Raw genomic sequence first — 23,683 nt, 5'->3', positions numbered from 1 at the left:
ATTATGAGTATTAAGTGACTTAATGAATGCAGAGTATCGAAAACAGCGAACGCAAAGAGCGCCGGAGCACGCGGGCGGCCAGCGTGGCGGCTCCGCGAGCTCGGGCGGTCCCAGCGCGGAGCCCCAGGCCGCCCGGCCGGCAGCGGGGCCTTCCCGCTCCTCCGACCACCCCGGCCGGGGGCGCGGAGCCTGACAGTCGGGAGAGGCGCAGACCCTTCGCCGCGGCAGCATTTACACGAGGGTCCCTGTAGTGCGGCGCTGTTTGAAAATACGAAACCGAATACATTTTTTTCTTAAGAAGTTAATAAAACCCTATAATTATGTTCCACTGTGTTCTTTCCACACTGCACGAAGAGCGCAAAGATAGCGTGAGGAAAAACATGAGCGTTTGTTCGAAAAAGTCAACAGGTACGCCCCGGGCGCCGATGACCTCTCAGGCACTCAGCCCTCCAGGCTCCAAATTCCGAGAGCCCGAGTCGGCCGGATGATCTCCGCGCCGCAAGGTTCCCCGCTGCCTCCACATCCGGGCGCTTCTCGGACGCCGGCGGGAGCGCGCACGCCAACTCCGAGCCCGGAAGGTGCCGTGAGGTCACGTGCCGGCGCGCCCCCGCCGCGGCGGGCTCCAGGCGGAAGTGAGGTTGGAGCTCGGCGGCTGCGCAGCGTTGGCGGGGAGCGCGGGCTGTGAAGAGGCGGACCGGGCCGAGAGGGGCGAGCGGGAACGCGGGCCGGGGAGGCGGCGGCGGCAACCGGGGCCTCGCGGCTCAGCCCCGCATCGGAGCAGGCCTCCGCGGCGCGCGCCCCTCGCCGAGCCCGACCGCCGTGCCCGCCCCGGGCCGGCGAGTGCTGGTCACCGAGGCCCAGGCCGCCGCCGCGGCGCCGTGAGTGCGGGCGGGGCGCGCGAGGGGTTCGGCGGCGGCTTGCGCTGCCGGAAGTGCGGCGCTTTGTGCGGCCGACCTGGGCGGCGCCAAGGTCGGGCCCGCGGCGGTGCTTTGTCCCGCGCGGGGCAGGGCGGGCCGGTGAGGCCCGAGGGAGGCGGAGCTGGGCGACCGGGCGCGCGGGCAGGTCCGGCGTGGGCGGCGGGGACGTTGCCTGGGGGCCGGTGAGAGGGGCGTTCGTTGCACAAGAATGTTCTCTGGGTCTTTTTAAGGTCCAGGTGATTAGATCAGTAAAATGAGCAAGAAATGGGGAAGCAGTGGGGTGGTGTTTCTGTAACTTAGGTTTAAGGTTCTTAGGATTGTCATCATTTCCAGTGTGTAAACTATTCACTTTGTCTACTCACAGAGTAAACATTATTCCATTTGTCCGGCAGAAGCTTAGCTTGGACGGGTTCAGTGTTTTCTTCAGAAAGGACGTGTCGTGGCCCATTCTGGGTTAACTTTGAGAGATGCGCCTTTACCCCCAAACGGGGTCGTCTTTTTTTATAGTGTATATAAGCATGTGTCTAATGGGTTGTATGAGTTAATGCTTCATTAAAGTCATACATAAAAGTATTTTGTAGTGTTTTGCCAAGCAAGACAATTTTTTAAATGAAAAGCTTTGTCTAGTTTCCCCTCCTTAAGTTCTCAGATCATCCTTGTGTAATTTCAGATGATTTTTTCAAATAGTCTATGAAAAACTTGACAATAATAGTAGGGACACATTTTAGAACTTTGGTAAATAAACAAGTAGTGGATTATTTTTTCTTTGACAGCCAAGAATTGAACAATTAAAGGTTAATTTTTCTACTGTTGAAGGTACTGTGCTGCACACTGCGAAGTTTTTTTTTGTCTCTTTTAAGCTTTATAAATCGGGCTTGCTTTAGTACGAGTGTTCGCATAGTTAACTTTTGTTTAGTCGCGTTTGTGACTAAATGCAGGCTTTAAGAGTTGGAGACTGCAGGCTTCCTCTAGGTTCTGTGCTGCAGTCACTGGACAGACCGAGCAGGTAGCGTGCCCTCGTCCTGCCTCCAGCCCTTGGGAATAGTGGAAGGATTGGGCTGTGTGTAAGGCAAGTGCCTGCAACCCAGGAGGAAGGAGGACGCACCATCTGCTGCTGTTGCTATTACTGCCTCTGCCCTCCTATCAGGCCCTGATATACTTGTTAGGATTTTTAGTTAGTATTCTGCTCTACAACTGCCTTTCAGCTCATTTCCATTTTAAGGTTAGACAGAATTGTGATGTCAAAATTATTTGAATTTTCAAACATGGGGAAAAGGTGTAGGGTAATGCCACAGAGGTAGAGGATTAGAAGTATTAAAAAAGAAAACAAGTGCAATTAAAGAATATTTTAAGTTTTTTTAGGTTCTGTAGTTTACAGGCAAATTTTTGTCTACCAGACTTGTCTTATGTAAACAGCTTCTTTTCCTGGATCAGTTGAGAGCGATTTTAAAGCAACAGTACACCAGTGTACTAGAGTTAATGGTTACTTTTCTTGTGTCTGTGTTCCACTTTATGTCTGTATCATTGAAGTCTCTCCAGTTGTTCTGTGCAGAAAAATGTGAATTTTGCAATAGATTGCAAACCTTGATAGTGAAGGTAGAGTTTGGGGGAGCTTAGAATTTTATCTTATTATATACTCTTGATGTTATCAGATGTTACCGAGAATTTCCAGTTTAGATTGTATTAAAGGGATTTTATCTTGTATATTGCTGTCTGAGAGAGAATTTAAGCCCCTCGACATTAGTTTTCTTGATATGAAATACTAAGACAAGGCCTTTAAAGTTTTAGAATTACTATTTTGTGTGGGAACTTTGTTTAGGTCATGGTGTATTTTGAGACTAGAGAAAGTAGTACAGTGATGGGTCTTAAATATACTTTCCCTCTGATTATTATTGAATTTTCAAATTGAGAAATTTTTGCTGTCATCTTTTTTAAAGGTAAATCTGAGACTTACTTATTTTGCTGCAGGTGTCAAACCACCCATAGGGATTCTGACATTTGAGTCATTACAAATGAGAAACTTAAAAAAAAAAAAAAAAAAGTGATGCCCTTAGGATCTAGCCTTGGAATTGTGATCTTCAGCCCACACCAAATCAGACTGGGAAATTGGTGGTTTCTGGGTGGCCAGTGGCACTAGAATCCCAGGCAGAGTGGTGATGGTTTTTTCCTTAATTTTTCATTATTTAAAAAATATAAAAATACAGTGTACAGCCATATACCCAATATCTCAATCCCTTTTATGTAGAAATATTTTAAATTACGACTTCATGTCATTTTTATCCTTACATAGTTTAACATGTACTTCTAAAAATTGATGCATCTTTACATAACCAAAATACTATTATCACATGTAACAAAATTAATGTTTGTTTAATGCCGTTTGATACCTAGCCCATATTCATTTGTATCCTCAAATCCTTAAAATAACCTTTTTACAGTTTTTTCCGTCTTAAAATCAGGATCCAAACAAAAGTCTCTTATGGCCTTTATTAAATCTGTCTTAATCTAGAACTATCCTTCTCTCCACCCTCCACCTTTTCCCAGACCATTGACTTATGAAGAAACTGGACCCCTTTGTCCTCTAGAATGCCCTCCTTTTGGCTTTGTCTGATTGCTTCATGGTGTTCAGCATATTCCTCTAACTCCTGCCTTTTTCTGTAACCTGGGAGGTAGATGTATAGGCTGCATTGGATTCAGATTTTAGTGTTTTAGTCGCAGTACACCTCAGATGATGCAGAGTAATTCCATCCTATGAGGATGCAGATAATTAAGTAGTTTGACTGTTAGTGATGTTAAGATTGGTCAGTGGGTTCAGCGTTCATATCCACTAATCAGTAACAGATATGTTTCAACAATTCTGAATTAGATTTTAAATAAATGTCTCAACGTCATATTTATTGCTACAAAGAGTCCTATATTTTCCATTGGACAGTTCTTTTATTAAAGAACATTCAGAAAATATTTATGAGCTATCTCCGGACCAAGCACTAGTGAGATGCAGGGGGACAGGGCTGAATAAGGTATTTTCCCTGCCCTTGAGGCTTACGATCTTTGGGGAATCTCTCATCATATGAACAAGTAATTTAAAAAGCTGTATGACAGTTGTTCACAGAAGTTGTACAAACATTTTCTTTTGTTAATCCTGTTATTTTTTTAACCTATGGTTTTTAATTATGACTTCTTAATCACTTTAGGAAATAGCTATTATTAGCCTCTTGGGAAGTATAAGTGCTTTCAGGAAATGTAACTGCTGGTTAGTTTGGAACTTACGGTATTTAGAATTCAAATGCAATTTTATACATTGTTTAGTGGCAGATGTGGAGTAGGATTGTATTGCTGGTTTAGATGTAAGTCAGGTCATGAAAGGAGAGCCTTGTGGTATTCAGTGCTTCATTGGAGTTGTCTGCAGTTCCTGGCTGTTATGAATAATGCTGTTACAAACTTTCATGTACAAGTTTTTGTATGGATGTATGTTTTCACTTGTCTTGGGTATATACCTAGGAGTGGAATTGCCAGGTCAAATGGTAATTCCTGTGTTTAACTGCTACGCTACGCTGTTCATCGGCTTCATGGCCTACCAGGTGACATCTCCTGCTCAGCCCCACATTTAAGGGTCCCCACACGGTTTCAGTCTGATCTATGTCTCCATAATCATCTTTGCTGATTCCCTACATGTAGCCTAAGCTCCAAACAAGCCCAGTTGTAGTGTCCCTAAAGAGTGCATCTTGCATTTTCTAATTTCTGTGGCATTTCAAGATCCTACCTGTTTAGAGCTTATTGGAAACAGTACCTCTGTAATCCAAGTTATTCCTGACCGTTCCTTTCTTCCTGCTTGAATTTTTGCTCTCCCCACTCAACCCTCAGAACACTTTATTCCTTTATGGCACTTAACACCCTGTGGCCTGAATCACCATTATTTACGTCTTCTGTCTTACAGGCCTGTGTTGTAGCCATCACCTACATGTGACTGTTCAATTAAAATTAAAGTTAAACATGTAGTTCCTTGGTCGTGCTAGCCGTATTTCAGGTGTTCAGTAGCCATTAGTGACTACTCTATGTGGACAGAGCAGACATACTTTTCCATCTTCACAGAAAGTTCTGTTGGACAGTACTTCTCTAGATTGCAAACTCAGAGCAGGGGCTGCGACTTTTTTTCCCCCGTGGCCTTTGTGTAGTGCTTTACTTATCTTGAATTCAATTAAGAAAATGAAATTACATCCTGGCACAGAATAGAGAAAGAGAGTTTTGGGAAGTATTCACTTCTCCAGAGATGGGAGTCGAACCAGAGAAGTAGATGAAATATGTGAAGACCTCCACATCCTCATGTTGTAGGTCCACCAAAAATGGGTTAAAAGTGCAGGAAAATGGGGATTGGCAGTTACCAATTCGTTTATTCTTAAACTGTGGTGTAAAATACAGTTGATTCTCATGTCTACTTCCTATCCTTGTTTCTTTGTAGTCTGTTCTGTAGATCTGCATTGTCCAGGGTGGTAGCCTCTAGCCACACGTGACTACTTAGATTTAGATTGAAGTTAAATAAACTAAAAAATCGGATACTGTTCTAACCACATTTTTCAGGTGCTCAGTGTTTACTTGGAGCTAACGGATGCTATATTGGACAGCACAGATAGAGAACATCTTCATCCTTGTAGAAAGTACTGTTGCACAGCACTGATCTAGACTTCTCTCTTAGCTGTGGTTCTGGATGTCATGGCATCAAAAAGTATCTCTGCCTTTTGGTTTGGAAGTTAAAGAAATAAGATAATTACTTAGTTAATGAGTATCAATATCAATCACTGATATCCCCAATTTATTTCTACTTTAGAACTTGTTACAAAGGCTAAGGACTTGACCAGGTATAGTTTCTACTGAACTGCTTGGTTGTAAATATTCTGAGTCAGGTGAGCTGAAAATATGAAGTGGTTTGTTTTTGCATTTTGCCTTTGTAATGGAATTTGATACCTAGAGTGTTTTGAGGTGCATGTGTTTTTTAGAAAGTCAGCAGGTAGTTGCACCTTTTTTTGTGTAAGACATTGTTATTGGGGCTGAAGTTACTGCAAATAGGGCTAACTAAGTTCCAGTTCCCTATCTACATTCTAGCTGAGGATGTGGTGGGGAAGGCAGACACTAAAGCAAATACATGTACATTTTATGTTTTCCTTTTGTTTCTTTTTTTTTTTTTTTTTTTTGGCCATGCCACACAACTTGCAGGATCTCAGTTCCCCAAACAGGGATTGAACCCCGGCCACGGCAGTGAAAGTCCGGAATCCTAACCACTATGCCACCAGGGAACTGCCTGTTTTTCTTTTTACGTAGACTTTTTTTAAAGAGCAGTTTTAGGTTCACAGCAAAACTGAGCAGAAAGTGCAGAGTTCCCATATACCTGTTGCTCCCCCCATGCTGTTTTTATTTTTAAATTTAAGATCCCCTTTGTCCTTAACTACCACATAAGTCAGGGAATACTGAATAGTCTTAATTAAGCTCACACTTTAAAAATACACTGGGTGATAAAATTCAGAGGAAGGGATAAAACCATGGTTGTAGCTGTGCAAGTTTGTGAACTTTTCAGGCAAAAAAGGTTGGGAATTATAGAATGGGTTAATAGAGTTGCTGGGCTGTGCTAATTTGTCTTTTTTTAGGAAATAGACATATATTTAACCTAAGTTATTTCAGCAATAGAGAAAAGTGCAAAATGAACACTAAACCACCCCATCTAGAGGCAATCACTGTTCATATTTTAATTTCCTCCCAGACTTTTTTCTGTTTGTGCTAGAGGTGCACATGCCCATAAATGTAGGTGCAAATTTGGGAGCGTACTGCATTACAGTATTGTACCGTTTTTTCCCCCAATTAACGTGATATCTATCTGTATTTTTAAACACTTTAAAAAGCAGCTGCATGCTATTTCATGCTCTGGATAGATCTGGTTAAGACTGTTCTCTGTTATAAGGACATTTAGATTATTTATAGGTATTTTTTCACGGTTTTAAGCAGGGACACAGAGAACACTTTTTTCCCTTAGCTTCTGATGGACCGAAGAGAGTTATAAAGGAAAGCCTGTAGTGTCCTGGTGAGCACCCATTAGGACTTTGGCGTTCCTTTTCTGTTCTCTGTTGGTTGGCAGCAGCATGAAATGCCTTGTTTTACAATATACTAGAGAAAGGACTCTCGTTCTTTTGAGACTGATGATGGAGAAAAACCTGAGAACAAAAGTGTTTGGCTAAATCACTTTTTTTCCCTTTTTAGTTCTTGAAATCATGAATCCTGTTTATAGCCCGGGTTCTTCTGGGGTTCCCTATGCGAATGCCAAAGGAATTGGTTATCCAGGTAAGCAAGTAAAATTTTGTTTCCATTTTTCAACTTTGAACACGTGGTGAATTTCTGTGTCACTAAGAATGCTTTCGATGGACAAACTCAGCTCACGTGGCTTAGATAGGGAAGAAAATGTATTGGCTCATGGAATTGAAAAATCAGGAGCTTGGTCTGGCTTTGGTCAGAGGCTGATCTGGTGGCTTCAAGGGTGGGGACTGGCGTCTAGTTCTCTACTTCCTGTGCTCAGCTTCACTTCCTCAGTGTCCTCTCAGTGTGCGTCACAGGTCACACTTCTCCCCATTGTGGTTCTGTGGTGCTCAGCACCCCCCCCCCTTGGCTATGAGTCTCTTCATCTGGCTCTGGCTCTCATCTTGTTCCCTCCATGCCAGCACCCAGGGCCAGGAGGGGAGTCTGCTGATGAATTTAGGCCTGAGTCATGTTCCCCACCTTACTGAAGTCTGCTACTCCAACATGGGCTGTGATGGAGGGGATGAAGCACAATTTGGGGGAATAGGAGTTGGTGGTCAAAAATAGCAAATTGTTGTCCTAATTGAAAGGAATAGTTATTTGTAGAATTACAATCGTGGCTTTAGATAATATGGTGGAACAGATACTCTTAAAACCCTGTTGCTAAAAACCCTTGGAAAATTGAATAAAACATTTCAAAAACGTTTAACTGAACTTGCAAGAAAGGAAGAGATTTCTGCAGCTGAATATGAAAGCGACATAAAAACCAGAGCATTTGGCCATTGAGCTGATGTGCCTGTCCTGGGGGCATTTGTTATTTGTGGGTTTTAGCAACCCATTTGTGGACAGAAATTGAGGCCTTTGGCCCTTGTAAGGCTGGGAGTTGGAGTGGGACCCCTCGTCAGTCTGATTCCTCCAGAGGGTGATGCTCCCATTGGAGAGGTAGGCTAAACAATCCATGCACTGGCTCCACGGGGAAGTTCAGTTTCTGCTTGGGCTCTGGGAAGGGAGAACTCTTTTCTAAGAATTTGTAACTATTCAGGGATGTTTCAGGCTCTACTTTGAATTACTTGTCTTTCCCAGGGGGTCCATACATCGAGAAGCTAACATAAAAAAATAGTCTCTAGGCGGCACTATTCCCTGGAGCACCTGACAACAGCAGGTGCAGAACTGCTGTGGAGGCAAATGTTCTCAACCCAGGTTGTGTGGGTTTCCCACAAAGTTCTGCCTGTTAACAAGTCAAAATTATTACAGAACACTGTGATGTTATTCGTCATGTCAGAGTCACCAGTCATGATAGACAGCAGGAATAAAACAGAAACCATATCACACAAGCATGTTTAGAATTACTGAAGATGCAGAAGAAAGAATCATATCGAAAAGAACCAACTGGAACTTAAATGGAAAAAAAAAGGCGTTTGAACAAAATTCAAGTTAAGCTGCAGATAAAACACTGCTAAAGGGAGGACCAGAATGCAGTGTAAGGAAAGGGGGAAACAGACTGGTTAAGAAATAGAGGTGTTAGGATGAGAAGTTTTGAGGAGCATTAAAAGCTCCAGAAGTACTAGGTAGAGAGACTAGAAGAAAAGGAGTGCCAGGATTTTCCAGAATTGATAAAAGGTGACTTAGTGATAAGGCCTCCTGTCTTTAACGTATTAACACTAGTTTAAACAGAAGGCTGAATAGCTGAAGAGAATCCTGTGTAAATCTGAAACCAGGGAATAGGCAAAACCTGATGGTATTAACATTACCTGAGAGACTATATAATGAAACATTGGTTGCCTGTCATACCAGTTCTGTGCACTTTTTAAAATTTTATTTTATTTTTTAACATCTTTATGGGAGTATAATTGCTTTACAATAGTGTGTTAGTTTCTGCTTTATAACAAAGTGAATCAGCTATACATATACATATATCCCCATATCTCCTCCCTCTTGCATCTCCCTCCCAGGTGCACTTTTTTAGGGGTTTTCTTGGTCTTAAAATTACATTTAAAAGAAAATTTCTGTAACTTTAAATCTGTTTAAAATTTTATAGTTTCTTCTTATTTTATCCATTTCTTTATACCTGTCTTGTCTGTTTTCTTGGTTTTAGTATTTTAGTCTCCTTGACTTTCATAAAACTCTCTAGATCAGCAAGGGTTTAGTGTAGGAACTAGTAACCACTCTAGGTATTTTGAATGGGAGTGGGAGTTAAACATAGCGAAATAATGTGCCTACAGAATTTTGAGGCTAGCATAACTTCACTACCAAAAACTAACAAGACATTACAAGGAAAGAAAGTGCTTTTATACCGTTTTATACTTTTATACCAGTAAATGGAGAGGCTTGTCCATAACTTTCTAAAATTTACATTTAGTGGGAAAAAAGAAACACTTCCCAACAACTTCATCTTTTAATTGTAGTAATATGGTAACTGACATATGGTCAGCCCTTCATATCCGTGGATTTTGGGTATTGTGTCCTGGAACCAATACCCCTAGGATACTGAGGAATGACAATAATTGGGTTCATATGCACCATCTTACTGTTATTTTCTAATTGATAGCACCTTTTTTTTTTTTGTTTTGTTCACTTTCTTTTTCTTCTTTTGGATTAACCAAGTATTTTTCATTAAATTTTTCCTTCTTTTAATTTTTGAAAAATTCTTTTGCTATTTAGTGATGACTCTAAAGATTACAACACTTTTTGCTTCCCCTCCCCCCTGCCTCCCCTTCTCCCCTCCTCCCCTCCCCTCATCCCCTCCCCTCCTCCCCTCCCCTCCCCTCCTCCCCTCCCCTCCTCTTCTCTCTCCTTTTACTGCGTGTCTGCTAGCAGTGACTTTTGTTTTAGTTTGTGAAATGTTTTTATTTTGCTTTCATTTTTGGAGCATATTTTTGGTGAGTGTGTTGGTTTTCTGTGGCTGCTGTAACAAATTGCTACAAAGTTTGTGGCTTAAAAACCACAGAAACTTATTCTCTCACAGTTGTGGGAGCCAGAAGTCCAAAATTCAGGTGTTGGCAGGGCCTCACACCCTCTGGAGGCTCGAGGTAAGAATCCTTTCTTGCCTCTTGAAGTTTCTGGAAGCTTTCAGCATTCCTTGACATGAATAGCCTTGCGGCAGCATCACTTCGGCTTCTACTTCCATGGTTACATCATCTCCTTCTCGTCTCTGTTTCATATGTGGACACTTGGCATTGGGTTTAGGCCCCCACCACCCGTAATCCATGATGATCTTATCTCAAGGCCCTTAACTTATGTCTACAAAGACTGTTTTTCCAAATAAGGTAACATTTATAGGTTCCAGGGATTTGATGATGTATCTTCTGGGGGGGTGGGGTTTCCCTTCCATACTGAGTATACAGTTTTAGGTTGGCAGTTATTTTCTTTCAGCACTTTAAAGGCAGTTGTATTGTCTTCCGGTTTCTGTCAGAATTATTTTTGTTTCTTTGGAGTTAGTATATCCCTTCCCTCCCCCCTGCCCCCCACCCCGCTGCTTTTAAAATATCTTTGTTTTTACTGTGAAATGGCTAGATGTGATTTTCTTTGTGTTTATCTTGCTTAGTGCTCACAGAGCTGCTTGACTCTGGCTTGATAAGAGGGTAGTAGAAGGAAGAAACGGGGAGGAAAAAATATCTCCTCTGAAGTGAAGGTAGTTTTTCTAGAAGAGTGGGCTTTAGTCTCACTTTAAGGAGAACACTTTTAAATAGCTTGGAGAGCTCAAAACTGCTGTTTAGGGAACTGAAAACCACATGAGCCAAGAACAACATTTTAAAAAAGCCCCTGGCACAGCAGCAGGAGGATGAGGAGTTGGTTGGGCACGGTTCTGAGCACAGGGGCGGAGAAGCAGAGGCCCCTCCCAAAGGCACTGACAGCCGCTGGCATCCGGGTCAGCGGCAGGGGCCAGGGGGTGGGGTGGGGTTAGAGTCTCCCAGGGCACTCACCCCGCCCTTCCCCACCCCACTACGACCTTCACCCTTCCTCCCTCCACCTCTGAACCCCAGGGGCAGCTTGAACCCCCAGCGACCGTCTCAGCAGCCCAGATTCTCCCCCGGAGCCTGGCAAGTTCTAGGACTGGAAGCCAGGCTAGCAAGCCCGGCGCCAGAGGTGCAGTCGGACCTGGAAAGAGTGTGGGGTGGGGCTGGAGCCTTAAAGCCCACCCACATCCTTCAAGGGGAGGGAGGAACGCATCTTTTTAACAGTACTTCTCAGGGGTCAGCCTGCTCCCCACCCCATGGTGATCCATGCTCACTTGACACGGACCACCTCCTAACTGTCCCCCTCAATTCCGCCCTAAGGGGTCCTCTGACGTCTGTGACAGCGTGGGTCCCGACCTCTTTAGTCAGCTGAGGCCAGCACTTCAGGGGTCCCTCCAGTCCGCTCTCTGTCGTCGTGTCTCCCCGCCCCCTGTACTTTATCTAATAGAGGAAGGAGCGCAGTCAAGGGACCTGCGAGCCTGTGGATGAGTTTTAAGCCCGAGAGCCCGAGATGCAATTAAATATTATTGGAACCTACTGTAAGGTGGGGGAGGGGAGGCTAGGAGGCTGCGTCCCACCACGGCGGGTCCAGCTCTGGGACCCTGCACCCCCCCATCCCCTCCCTCGCTTCCCCAACTTCAGCAGGAGGAGCTCTGCAACCCCACCCAATCCTTTGCAGCTCCCCCTCCTGGAGTCCCCTCCCCACCCGCGGGTGGAGCATGAAGGGCAGGGCCTAGACGAGGGACCAAAGCTCCCCGGGACTATGTTGCCCATGCGCGGCTCTTCTGAACAGCAGGGGCGGCTTGGAGCAAACCTGAGCTCTAGTTTTCTAAGTCATAAGAAGTACACAGTGTAAAGACCTTGTTGGCTGACTGCAGTCTGTGGATCACCCGTGGTCTGTATTATCAGTTTATCTTTTTCTTTTCTTTTTCACCCATATGGTCCTGTGTCTTGCCATTCCTAGTGTTTTTTTCATGGAATGTAGTAAACAAGTGTATTAAAAATTATAGGTGATCCAGTTGATATCTTCCTTTGTTAGCCACACAGCATGTTGCTTGATCTTTTTTTTCCCCCCAGCTTTACTGAGGTATGATTGATAAATAAAAACCGTATGTATTTAGGTTGTACAACATGGGTTTTTTTAAGGTGTACGTGATGATTTAATCTATGTATATGTTGTGAAATGACTACCACGATTAAGTATCTCCAAATATCATCACATTGGGGATTAGGGTTTCAACATGTAAATTTTGGAGGGGACACAGACATATCATGCCCCCAGGCCAACGATGTCCATGTATTCTAATTTCGCCTTTGTTGCACGAGGGTATCGGACACTGAGATGGAGTTAGGAGTTCAGCCGTTGTAGGGGTGGGTAACGCTTGTAAGGATCCGGTGGGGTGGAAGCAGTACTGGGTGCGGGAGCCTCGGGACCGTGGTGCGAGTGGGCAGTGTCAGCCGGCTCATTGGGGGGCCCTGGGGCAGCACTGGCAGTTAGAGGAGGCCTCGGCAGGCAGAGGTGGCCCTGGAAAGCGCTGCGGCTGAAGGCTCTCTGCCCGCGTCCTCCTCCCGGCTGAACAGCAGCTTGTTTTCTGGAATAGAGATGCAGGTGGTGGTGGTCACTTGGCTTTGTCAACTTAATGATTGTTCCCTGTCAGTTCACAAAGGTTTGCCTTGTTCTTATTTGTATTTTATAATACATAGTACTGCTGAAGATAATCCTTCATCTTGTGGGGTTTCCATAGTTTTATTCAACCAGTTCTTTGCATGGGTATGTTGTTTGAAGTCTTTTGCTTTTCCAATAATACTGCAGTTGATAGTGTTTGTGAAAATTATCTTCAGGGTGGATTCCTTGAGGTGGGATTGCCAGCAGAGAGAGTAAATGCAGATGTGATATTTTTTTTCCTGTTACTCTTTTTTTTAATTTTAATTTTATATTGGAGTATAGTTGATTAACAATGTTCTGTTAGTTTCAGGTGTACAGCAAAGTGATTCACTTATACATATACATGTGTCTATTTTTTCTCAAATTCTTTTCCTATTTAGGTTATTATAGAATATTGAGCAGAGTTCCCTGTGCTATACAGTAGGTCCTTGTTGCTTATCTATTTTAAATATAGCAGCGTGTACATGTCAATCCCAAACTCCCAATCTATCCCTCCCCTCTACCCTTCCCCCCGGCAACCCTAAGTTTTCTCTAAGTCTGTGAGTCTGTTTCTGTTTTGTAAATAAGTTCATTTGTATCTTTTTTTTTTTTTTTTTTTTTTTAGTTTCTACATATAAGCAATACCACATGATATTTGTCTAAGTGATACCACATGATATTTGTCTTTCTCTGTCTGATTTACTTCACTTAGTATGATAATCTCTGGGTCCATCCATGCTGCTGTAAATGGCATTATTTCATTCTTTTTAATGGCTGAGTAATACTCCATTGTAGGTATACCACATCTTCTAATGCAGATGTAATTTTAAAGGTACTGCCGAGTTCCCTTCTTGCGTAGGATTTTTACTGCTTTGCACTCCTACCAGAAGGGTGTGAGACTTGTTTACCCCACAACCTTGCCAAGGGAGCGTGTCCTCTGCTTTTGGATTTGTGCCAGCCTGAAGTTCGAAATGGTAGTTGGCAGTTCTCTCTGTCCATGTCTTCCGTTGGTTTTTTTTTTTCTATTGGGTTTTTGTTTTTTTAACTTTAAAAGTTATTTATATATTAAGTGTACGTGCCCTTTGTCTAAATAATTTGCAAGTATATTTCTTGTGAAAAGCTAAGTCTTTTTTACGCAGCTCGTGGTATTTAAGTTTTTGTTTCTATGAAGTGATTGGGATTTGGGATCACTTCCAGTCTCTTGCAAGAGGGGGAGTCTGGGCAGTGTGATTTTTAGCTTGCCAACCCCTGCCTGCCAGAAGGGAGGTAGAGTCGATGTTGGAGGAGACATTCCATGGGACTCGCCAAGGGGCGTCTTCAGGAGGACAGTACTGTGACTGGGAAGATGGACCCGAGTGGGAGGGAACAGTGGTTCTCAGCCGTGTTGATTTGGAACCCTGCAGGTTAGAATTTTCTGGAGGGATTACAGCTTCCCACAACTAGTTGTGTCGGTAGTAAAGGCTAGCAAACCTGGGTCATCTTGGCTCTGTGCCCTGAATGTAGAGAAGGCTCTTTAAGGCCCCGTTGTCACGTGGTGAGTGGATCGAGCTGAGCTGTGAGGGACCTGGAGCGAATAACTGAGGCCCCTCTGGTTTTGACTGAAACACTGACTTCTTTCTTGATGTTTCTGTTGTGTTCACGTGATCAATTAGTGGTTGTAGTTTAGTCTTATTAAGGATTCCTCATTTGTGTTAATAAAGGTCAGGTTGCTTGCAAACGGAATGTGTGAGTGGATTTTTCCCAGTTCCATTTGTGTATGGTGCTGGTTAGAGCCCGTGTAGCACGTGAAGCTCGCAACACTCTTATTACTCTTGCGAAGTAATAAATTAGGGGATTAGAATCGAAAATAAAACTGCCAGAAGAATTGGGAGTTTTCTGACTTCAGCTTAGGTTTTTTTTTTTCTTCTTCTTCTTCATTCTAATTCAGTTTCTGTCAAATTTTTTTAATTGTAGAAAGTTGTAAGCATTTATACTCTTAGGTTAAAAACACGTGTTTATGATTGTGACCCATCACAGCTCTGAGGAGAGGAGACAAGTAGAGACCACCTGCTCAGCACCCATAGCACTGTTGGGCTCCTGAAGTCAGTCTGGGAGTTGCGGTGAAGAAGCTGAGGACAACTGGGTCTGTGGGAGCCCTGGTTTTAAAATCACATTGTTCTTTGTTTTTCTCCAGCTGGCTTCCCCATGGGCTATGCAGCAGCAGCTCCGGCCTATTCCCCCAACATGTACCCTGGAGCGAATCCTACCTTCCAAACAGGTATGCAGGCCGTATGTGCCGGGTGGCAAAAGTGCTTTGTCCATGTGGCTGGGGGAGAATGTCAAGTGGATGGATTTGGAGAAAGGTGGTTATAGAATTGGGATTTGGGGTTGAATTGATTTATTGGTTCATAAAATTAGGTTTCTTAATACGTACAATAAAAGCTTAATTCTTATTGCACATAAAGGTTTGTATCAATATATTGCATTTCTGGCGTCCTTCCACAACACAGATCTTCATTCCAATCATAGCTTGTTACAGGTAACTAGTTGTGCCCGAACTTGTATGTATTTATGAAATAGTGTTGATTATTAGAAACTAAAGATCATGTTGCCATGTTAATAAGTAGAATTTCCATGTTGCTAACATTTTTAGAGATAACTGATGTCTGTCTAGAACTTGAGCACTTTGATTATGGCTTTAAAAGAAAGTCTTATTTTCTATGTAAGGTGCATGAGAATAGTTTCACATTTTAGAAATCAGTGGTACAATTGAAAGTGGAATTTGTTTGGGTCTGGACCTTGTAAAGACAGTTTTTTTTAATGGGACTTTCCTCTTTGAGCTTGCATTTTGGTGTTGGCTCATTCCAGGCTTTATTCACCCAGGATGGACTTTGTGATTCTGCTGCAGCAGTGGTGGCCTACACTGTGATCCAGAGGCTCAGCCTCACGTGTCTGTTGGGGTGCTTCTTTGTCCCTCAGAACCCCTAGCCTCACATAGTTAACTTGGCAGGAGAGGAGACAGCAGCAGTGTCCTTTTCCTGAGTTCTTCCAATTTGATAATCGTAAAATTCTTCCTTCTGTGTCCCTTCTGTCCATGACTCCCATTCCATTCCCACTCTGACTGCCTTTGTTCACCCTGTAGCTCACACCCAGAGAAAGACCTTCTTAGCTTGGTCTTCCTGCTCCCAAGCTTTCTGTCCTTGACTTCATGTTCCCTGCACTTACACCAGAGTAATGTTCGCAGTATGAAGGTTTCCCATGACTAAGACACAGTGAAGCCTAGCGTCCCAACTTTAAATCCCTAGCTCTTTGGCACATTGACCTGTTCTTTCCAAAAGAGATTTTGTTTTGTTTTTGCATAGCTTTTATTCACGCTCTCTCTCTCCCAAGGACTAGAGAACCTGCTACTTTGTGCGGTCTTGCGGGACCTGTTACGGAACACCCCTTCCCTGGGACAAGCAGTATTATGTTATTATTCACTAGCTTATTTAAGGGCCAGGTGGCACCACCGTCTCCTTTTGTGAAGCATCTCATCTTGTTTAACTTTTTTAAAACAGCTCTCTGGAGGTCTGAGGGACATTCAGTAAACTGCATATATTTAAAGGGTACTTGATATGATGTATGCCACCTTCTCAGTCTAGAGTGAGCATATCCCTCGTCCCCAAAAGTTTTCTCCTGCCCCTTTGTGACCTCACCTAGGCGCCAGGAAACCACTCATCTGTGTTCTCTCACTACAGATCGTATGTAGTTTCTAAAATTTTGTGTAAGTGAATCATATTGAATGTCCTTTTTGGGGGACTGGCTTTCATTCAGGATAATTTTTGACATCCATGTTGTAGTGTATATCAGAAGTTCGTTTCTTATTATTGTTGGGTAGTATTGCATTGTACAGAAATAGCACAAATTGCTTATTCATTCACTGGTTGATGAACATTTGGGCTGTTTGCAATTTGAGGCTGTTACACAAGAAACCGCTGTGAATATTTGTGTACATTCTTTATGTGGACATACACGTTCGTTTCTCTTGAGTAAATACAGAGGAGTGGAGTGGCTGGCTCTTAAGGCAGGCGTATGTTTAACTTTGTAAGAAGCTGCCACACTGTCTTCCAAAGGAGTTGTGCTATTTCATGTTCCCACCAGCGGTCGGGGAGGGTTCAAGTTCCTTTATATCTTTGCTAATACTTGATATAGTCATTCGTTTTAATTTTAGCCATCCTGGTGAATATGTAGTGATATCTTCTGTAGTTTTAATTTGAATTTATCTAATGACTAATAATGTTGAACATCTTTTCATGTGCCTGTTTGCCACTTGTGTGTCTTTGGTTAAGTGTTTGTGTACATCTTTTTCTGCCTGTCAGTTTTTAAGTTTGTTTTCTTATTGTTGGGTTTGAGAGTTCTTTATTAGATATATGATTTGCAAATATATTTTCATAGTCTGTGGCTCTTCACAGTGTCTTTAAAAGAGCTTTTTTTAAAAAAAAATTTATTTATTTATTTTTGGCTGTGTTGGGTCTTCGTTTCTGTGTGAGGGCTTTCTCTAGTTGTGGCGAGCGGGGGCCACTCTTCATCACGGTGCGTGGGCCTCTCACTATCGTGGCCTCTCTTGTTGCGGAGCACAGGCTCCAGACGCGCAGGCTCAGTAGCTGTGGCGCACGGGCCCAGTTGCTCCGCGGCATGTGGGATCTTCCTGGATCGGGGCTCGAACCCGTGTCCCCTGCATTAGCAGGCAGATTCTCAACCACTGTGCCACCAGGGAAGCCCAGAGCAAGAGTTTTTAAATTTAATGAAGTTCACTTTATCATCTTGTTCTTTTATGAATCACGGTTTTGGTATCGTTTCTAAGAAATCTTTGCCTAACCCAACATCACAAAGGTTTTCTCCTAGAAGTTTTATAATTTTAGGTTTTACATTTAGGTTTATGACCCATTTTGGATTAATTTTTCTATATGGTGGTAGGAATGGATTGAAGTTTATGTTTGTATAAGTATTCGTTGTTTTTTTTTTTTTTTTTACTGTATGTGATCATGCTGCAGACCACCATAAAATGTCACTGTTCTAGAATTCTCCAGTGTAGCTCACTTGTACTCATTTTCTCTATGGAGTACAAATTGATGTAAAAATGTACTATAAGCTTCCAACTTTCTTACTCTTTTACAAAAAGAGCCTCAGGTTTATTTGAGGCTGGTGAAGCCGTTTTCCTTGCCCAGGGTGTGACGTGCTCCCCTGAAGGGAAAGTTTGGTGTTTAGCAGGCTGGTGCTGGTGTCTGATAGCTTCCTCCTCTGGCCAACCTGTAGAACAGGTGCCATTCCTCTTCTCTCGCGTGTTTCCTTTCTTGTAGGGAGATGGGCCCTTTCCTGCCTCTTTTCCAAGACTGCTCTCAAGCTGTTCCTCTAACCCAGAAGCTGGGGCGGGCAGGTGGGAGTAGTGGTCTTGGTGGGGACGGTGGCTGCCAAGAGGGCCTGCCTTTTTGAAAGGGGTGTCCACTGATGGGTGCTGGATAGTTGTCGGCTGCCACTCTGCTGGCCCAGCATTGCCAGGTCTTCAGATTTTTAGGAGAAGCTGGGAATAAAGATGTATGTGAAATTGGTGAATGAGAAAGATAGAAGGCACTTGGAAGGTCCTGCCGGTGTCATGTGAGTGCTTGCAGCCCCCTGATCTGAGTCTAGGCTACCGCTGTGCTCCCTTCTTTGTCTGGGAGCCTCAGCATTTTCATAGCTTGAATTTTTAAATTTCCTTTTTCAGTGGGCTTTTTTTCTTATGTGATGAGTAAGCCAAAACTGTCACTATAGAAAAATTAAACAAAATTTTTCTCCGTTTCTGCTGCTTTCTCAATGTTCTGGTTCTCTCACCACCAGATTTTCGGACAAAGCTGATGTATAGTATAGGGGTTGTGTATGTGGCTTTTAAAGCACTTTTGCAGCCCTAACACTGCTTATTTCTTAGCTCTTACAAGTGTGACATAGGGAGGTTTTAGAGAACCTTGTGAGGAGATGTCATGTCTTTTGCTGAAAAGTTCCATTACTCAGAATCTGGAAATGGAGGTGGTATTCATTTCATCCTCATGAACAAGCCTAGTAGGCTGAGTACATGTGCAACCAGAGAGGGCTGTCTTTTTTTGGAATCAGAACAATATATTGGAAAGAGTTTGGGCTGTAGCATTAGCAAGATGTGGCTCGAATCCTGACTCTGTCACTCCTGGGAAAGACGTTTCATTTTTGGCATTTTGTTTAATGAATCATTTTATGTCCTCAGCTGTGTTATTTGAGGATTCTAGCTGCAAGCATGCAGTCAAGCTCCCAAGGCACCAAGGCTGCACATTCAGGCTTCTCTTCTGTTCCCATTTACAGCCAGGAGTATCTGTACCGAATATTTGCATTGATCATCTGAAATCATCAAAAAAACATTCAGTTCTCTGTAGTAAGCTCTATGTAAGAGGTGATTTAGGTATTACATTGGCACATATTTTTAAAAGATGAAAACGTTGCTAAGAGTGATGGAAGGGCTTCTGTGGTTGCTGCCATGCATGACTCGATGGCGGATAAATTGGGGAAACGTTTTTGGAGGACAGTTTGGCATATAACAGAAAGAAGCTTAAAAATGAGAATAATCAGTTACGCAAATATTTATGTGTACGTGCAGGTATATCTAGTAAAGTAATGGTTTGATTAAACTGTTGGTTTATTTCAGTGTTTAACTGGTCTTATTACTTGTTTATGAGGGATATTTAGTAAGTGGAAATGCTTTACGATATGCCACTTTCTTTCTTTTTAAGCTCAGAATTATGTCCATGGAGTAAGATCCCAAGTTTGTTTAAAAATTTTCACTTATGGTGGCCACACAGGAGAGAAGAGCATTAGCGTGTTAACAGGTTGTGGGGTCATGGCCTCTGTTTCTCTCTCTCACTTAAGTTAAAGGTTTACATTCACGTAGTTTAAAGATTCCTAATTTTCCTTCCTACCCCTGTTACTGTGACCCTGTGAGCATTGCTCACTGCTGTGAACGAGTGGCTGTTTTCTTCTGCAGTTACTTTTTCTTCCCTGGACCTAGTGTCCTTTATTAGATTTCTGTAACCACATCGTTAATTAAACCCTCAACTTCCCCCCCAGGCGTGGGGTCTCTTCTCAGCATTTTAGGCCATGTAAGGTGTTCGTGTTTTCTTTTCTTGGTGGTGTCTTTTTGAAACCCTCTCTCCTACTCTGGCCTGCTTGTCCTCTGGGTCTTACACTGGGTCGTTCTCCTCCATCATCCCAGGGAGTTCTCTCCTCTTCCCTTCCACTTGATTCCTTGTCTACTTTCTTAGTTTACTCTTTGGTTTTAGTGGAGGATCTTTTTCAGTAATCTCCCAGGAGAATATGGAAGAGTCACAGTTTTGAGATTTTTCATGTCGGAAAACATTTTATTCTGCACTCACACTTCACTGTTAGTTTGTCTGGATATAGAATTTTAGGCTAGCAGTTATTTCCCCTCAGAATTTGAAGGACATTGCCGAACTGTTTGCCAGTTTTGCTGTTGCTGCTGAGAATGTTGGGACCTTTCTGATGCTTGGTTGACTGGGCTGGGCTTCTCTTTGGTGCTCTGTAGTAGTTCTGTCTCCAGGTTCTGAAATTTCATGATGCTGTGTTTGGTGCAGGTCGTTCCTCCTCACATATACTATGTTTCTGAATTTCCAAATTTTCTAAATAAATGTCTTATACTCAGAAAGTTATTATACGAAATTTGTGTGGTATGCAGTACTTTTGGGGAAAAATGATCTGTTCCAATGTGAAAAGCTTCTGGCCCCTCAACAGCAGTCTGAGAGCAGTGGCCCTGTGCGTGAGTTCTGCCCAGAGAGGAGGTCAGCCTGCGGTGATGCATGTTTGCTGAGAGTGAGGAGGAAAAAGGCTGTGACCAGTGTGTTGTCTGTGTGGCATCCTTATGAATGGTCTTTAGGGAAGGAGCATCTGGAAAGCTGTTAGTGTTTTTGAAAGACCAAGCAGTGAATGTGTTTGGTTTTGTATTGTGAATGGTTGGCAAATCTAAAAATTATTTCACAAAGTGTCTATTTTGGATACTGTGAGATGTATGTGTATTTATTTATGTATTTTTTAATTTTAAGTTTGTAAGACTCCTGTTGAGGTTCTTACAAGAATAAGTTACAAGAATAAGCAGTAAGATAATATATATTAAAAATTGTTGCTATAATTAGTAGAAATAGTGGGTGACTATTTCTCCAACATACAGAGAAGCTGAAAAAAAATTCACAGTGAGCATCTACATATCGACTGCCAAGATTCTATAATTAAACTTTTTAAAATCAACTTTTTAAAAAAAATTTATTTTCTTTAGTTTTTTGGCTGCGTAGGATCTTAGTTATGTGTGGACCCTTTGTTGTGGCACGCGGGCTTCTCCCTAGTTGTGGTGCGTGGGCTTCTCTCTAGTTGTGGCATGCGGGCTCCAGGGTGCGTGGGCTCTGTAGTTTGAGGCACGCGGGCTCTCTCGTTGAGGCGCGCGAGCTCAGTAGTTGTGGTGCACGGGCTTAGTTGCCCCGCGGTATGTGGGATCTTAGTTCTCCCACCAGGGATCGAACCCGCGTCCCCTGCATTGGAAGGTGGATTCTTTACCACTGGACCACCAGGGAAGTCCCTAAAATCAACTTTTAAAGTTAAACATTTTACTCCATCCATCCTTCAGTCCATCTTGTTTTTTCATGTGTTTTGAAGTAAGTTGTGGATATCAGGACACTTTTCCCCATGTACTTCAGTGGGCGTATTGTTAATATTTGTTTACAGTTCTTTTAGGTTTTGTTTTTAGGTGAAATTTACATATATAAAATGCACACATTTTAAATATACCATTCATTGTATTCTGACAAATGCATACACATGGTAGCTTCTTGGAGTCACCTCTTTATCTTCAATAAAGTGTACATATGAGGCAGTTGTTATAAAAAAGATATCTCAGATGATTAGGAGACCTCAAGCCTGCTGGATGGGTTTCTGCAACAGTAGGCCTGTAGCCTCCCTTAAAAGAAAAGCTCGACATCATAGGTTGGCCTATCGTTGATTGTGGTAAATAAGGGACTTTACCTTTTTTTCAGTGGATGTGGTGGGCCAGAAGAGTGCTTCTGAATCAGAGCGCCTCTCTCTGGAGAGGTGTATGCTTAGATCTTCCTAACTTTGCTTTCATACTGTGTCCTTAGAAGCTTATTCAGGTGGACAGCTTCCAGCTTCTCTTCAGTCCAAGCTTCAGGCTCTTTCTGCAGTTTGAACAGTGACAGAATTGTCATGGACTTTCTTATTAGGAATATTGATGGCTTTTTTAGAGGCTCTATTTTCTTCCAGTTTTTCATTCAGGTCATGAATGCATTGTTTGTGTGTTTTCACTTCCTCAGACAGGTTCTCCTTTCTCTTCTCATTCTTTTTTGAATCACTTTATCCTATAGCACCATGACTTTCTATAGAGGGTTGGCTGTATGTATTGAACATTGGCATATTTTACCTTTATTTGCCCTTCCAGCTAGTACCTAGCTGCCAGATTATCTTTCAGATAAGATTGCTGAAGAGCCATGCCTTCCTAGCTTATGGCCTTTTTAAAGGCTCAGAAAACTTTTATGTTCATCTCCTAGTAGCAAGGGACCTCTGCCCGCTTCCTTCCTTGTCCCTTTAGCTCCTGCATGACTGTTGTTTCCTGGGAGGTTTTCTTAGCTCCTCTCTCAGTTGTGTGTCACCATCTGAAGGCATTATAATTTTCTCACCTTATTTACTACAAAACATTTTCAAATATACAGAAAAATTGAGAGAACAGTGTAGTGAACATCCGTAATATCCAGCACCGAGATTCATCAGTTATCATTTTGCCATATGTGCTTTATCTACCATATAAAGATGAGTGTGTGTGTACGTTTTGTTGTTTGTTTTTGGTTTTTTCTTGAAGCAATGCAGAGTTACAGCCTTTTTTGGCTCTTGTCCTGTGGGCTTCAGCTTGACCCTCAACGTAACGTAATGAGGCTGCTCCTCTGCATGACCGTGATACCGTTATCATACTGAGAAGCGGTAATTCTCTCATTTTATTTTATAGTTCATATTTAAATTTGCCCAGTTGTCCCAAACATTTTTTAAAAAGATTTGGAAATAGAATCTATTCAAAATTTACATGTTCAATTTGTTTATAAAGTTGAGTTTGTTATGTCTCTTGTCTCTTTTAATCCATAAATCTACCTAACCTTTATAAAACACTTTGAAAGACTTTTTATTATGAAAAATTTGAAATACAAAAATACATAAGCCTTCCCTGGTGGCACAGGGGTTGAGAATCCGCCTGCCAATGCAGGGGACACGGGTTCAAGCCCTGGTCCAGGAAGATCCCACATGCCGCGGAGCAACTAAGCCCGTGAGCCACAACTACTGAGCCTGTGCTCTAGAGCCCGTGAGTCACAACTTCTGAGCCCGCGTGTCACAACTACTGAAGCCCACGTGCCTAGAGCCCGTGCTCTGCAATGAGAAGCCTGCGCACTGCAACGAAGAGTAGCCCCCGTTCACTGCAACTAGAGAAAGCCCACACACAGCAACAAAAACCCAACCCAGCCAAAAATAAATAAATAAAATAAATAAATTAAAAAAATAATAATAACAAAAATACATAAGTACACCGCAGGCTGATGACCACTTACCCACACCCTAGCCTCAGCAGTTACAAGTATACACAAGTACACAGTACAGGGTCCACCTGCCCATGCCCTAGACTTAGCAGTTAATAGCTTATAGTTGATCTTTTTCATCTGTACTCCTGTCACTTTCCCCTGTATTATTTTGAAGCCAATCTCAGACATCACAGTCATCAGTTTTTCAGTATTATCTTTAAAAGATGAATTTAAAAATATATATCATCACACCTAAAAAATAACAATAATTATTTAATACTATCAATA

At 42.7% G+C, this 23,683-nt stretch overlaps 1 protein-coding gene across 3 annotated transcripts in view; it reads left to right on the top strand.

Moving 5' to 3' along the window:
• Positions 1-618: 618 nt before the first annotated feature.
• The window catches only part of FAM168B (family with sequence similarity 168 member B), a 36,732-nt gene continuing 13,667 nt past the window's right edge, over positions 619-23,683 (top strand). Inside the window, exons 1-3 of one of the 3 annotated variants that reach the window (XM_057550762.1) lie at positions 619-878; positions 7,164-7,244; positions 14,971-15,054. In XM_057550762.1, the coding sequence (XP_057406745.1) occupies positions 7,175-7,244; positions 14,971-15,054 (154 nt within the window). In that variant the 5' untranslated portion in view covers positions 619-878; positions 7,164-7,174. Of the gene's footprint in view, positions 879-1,029; positions 1,100-7,163; positions 7,245-14,970; positions 15,055-23,683 lie in introns of those variants that run through there. The other 2 variants (XM_057550763.1, XM_057550764.1) reach the window with 2 other exon arrangements.

Source organism: Balaenoptera acutorostrata, chromosome 8, assembly GCF_949987535.1.
Source record: "Balaenoptera acutorostrata chromosome 8, mBalAcu1.1, whole genome shotgun sequence".
Lineage (NCBI taxonomy): Eukaryota > Metazoa > Chordata > Mammalia > Artiodactyla > Balaenopteridae > Balaenoptera > Balaenoptera acutorostrata.
Note: the sequence above shows the minus strand (reverse complement) of the source record. Positions and strands in the feature narration are given on the sequence as shown.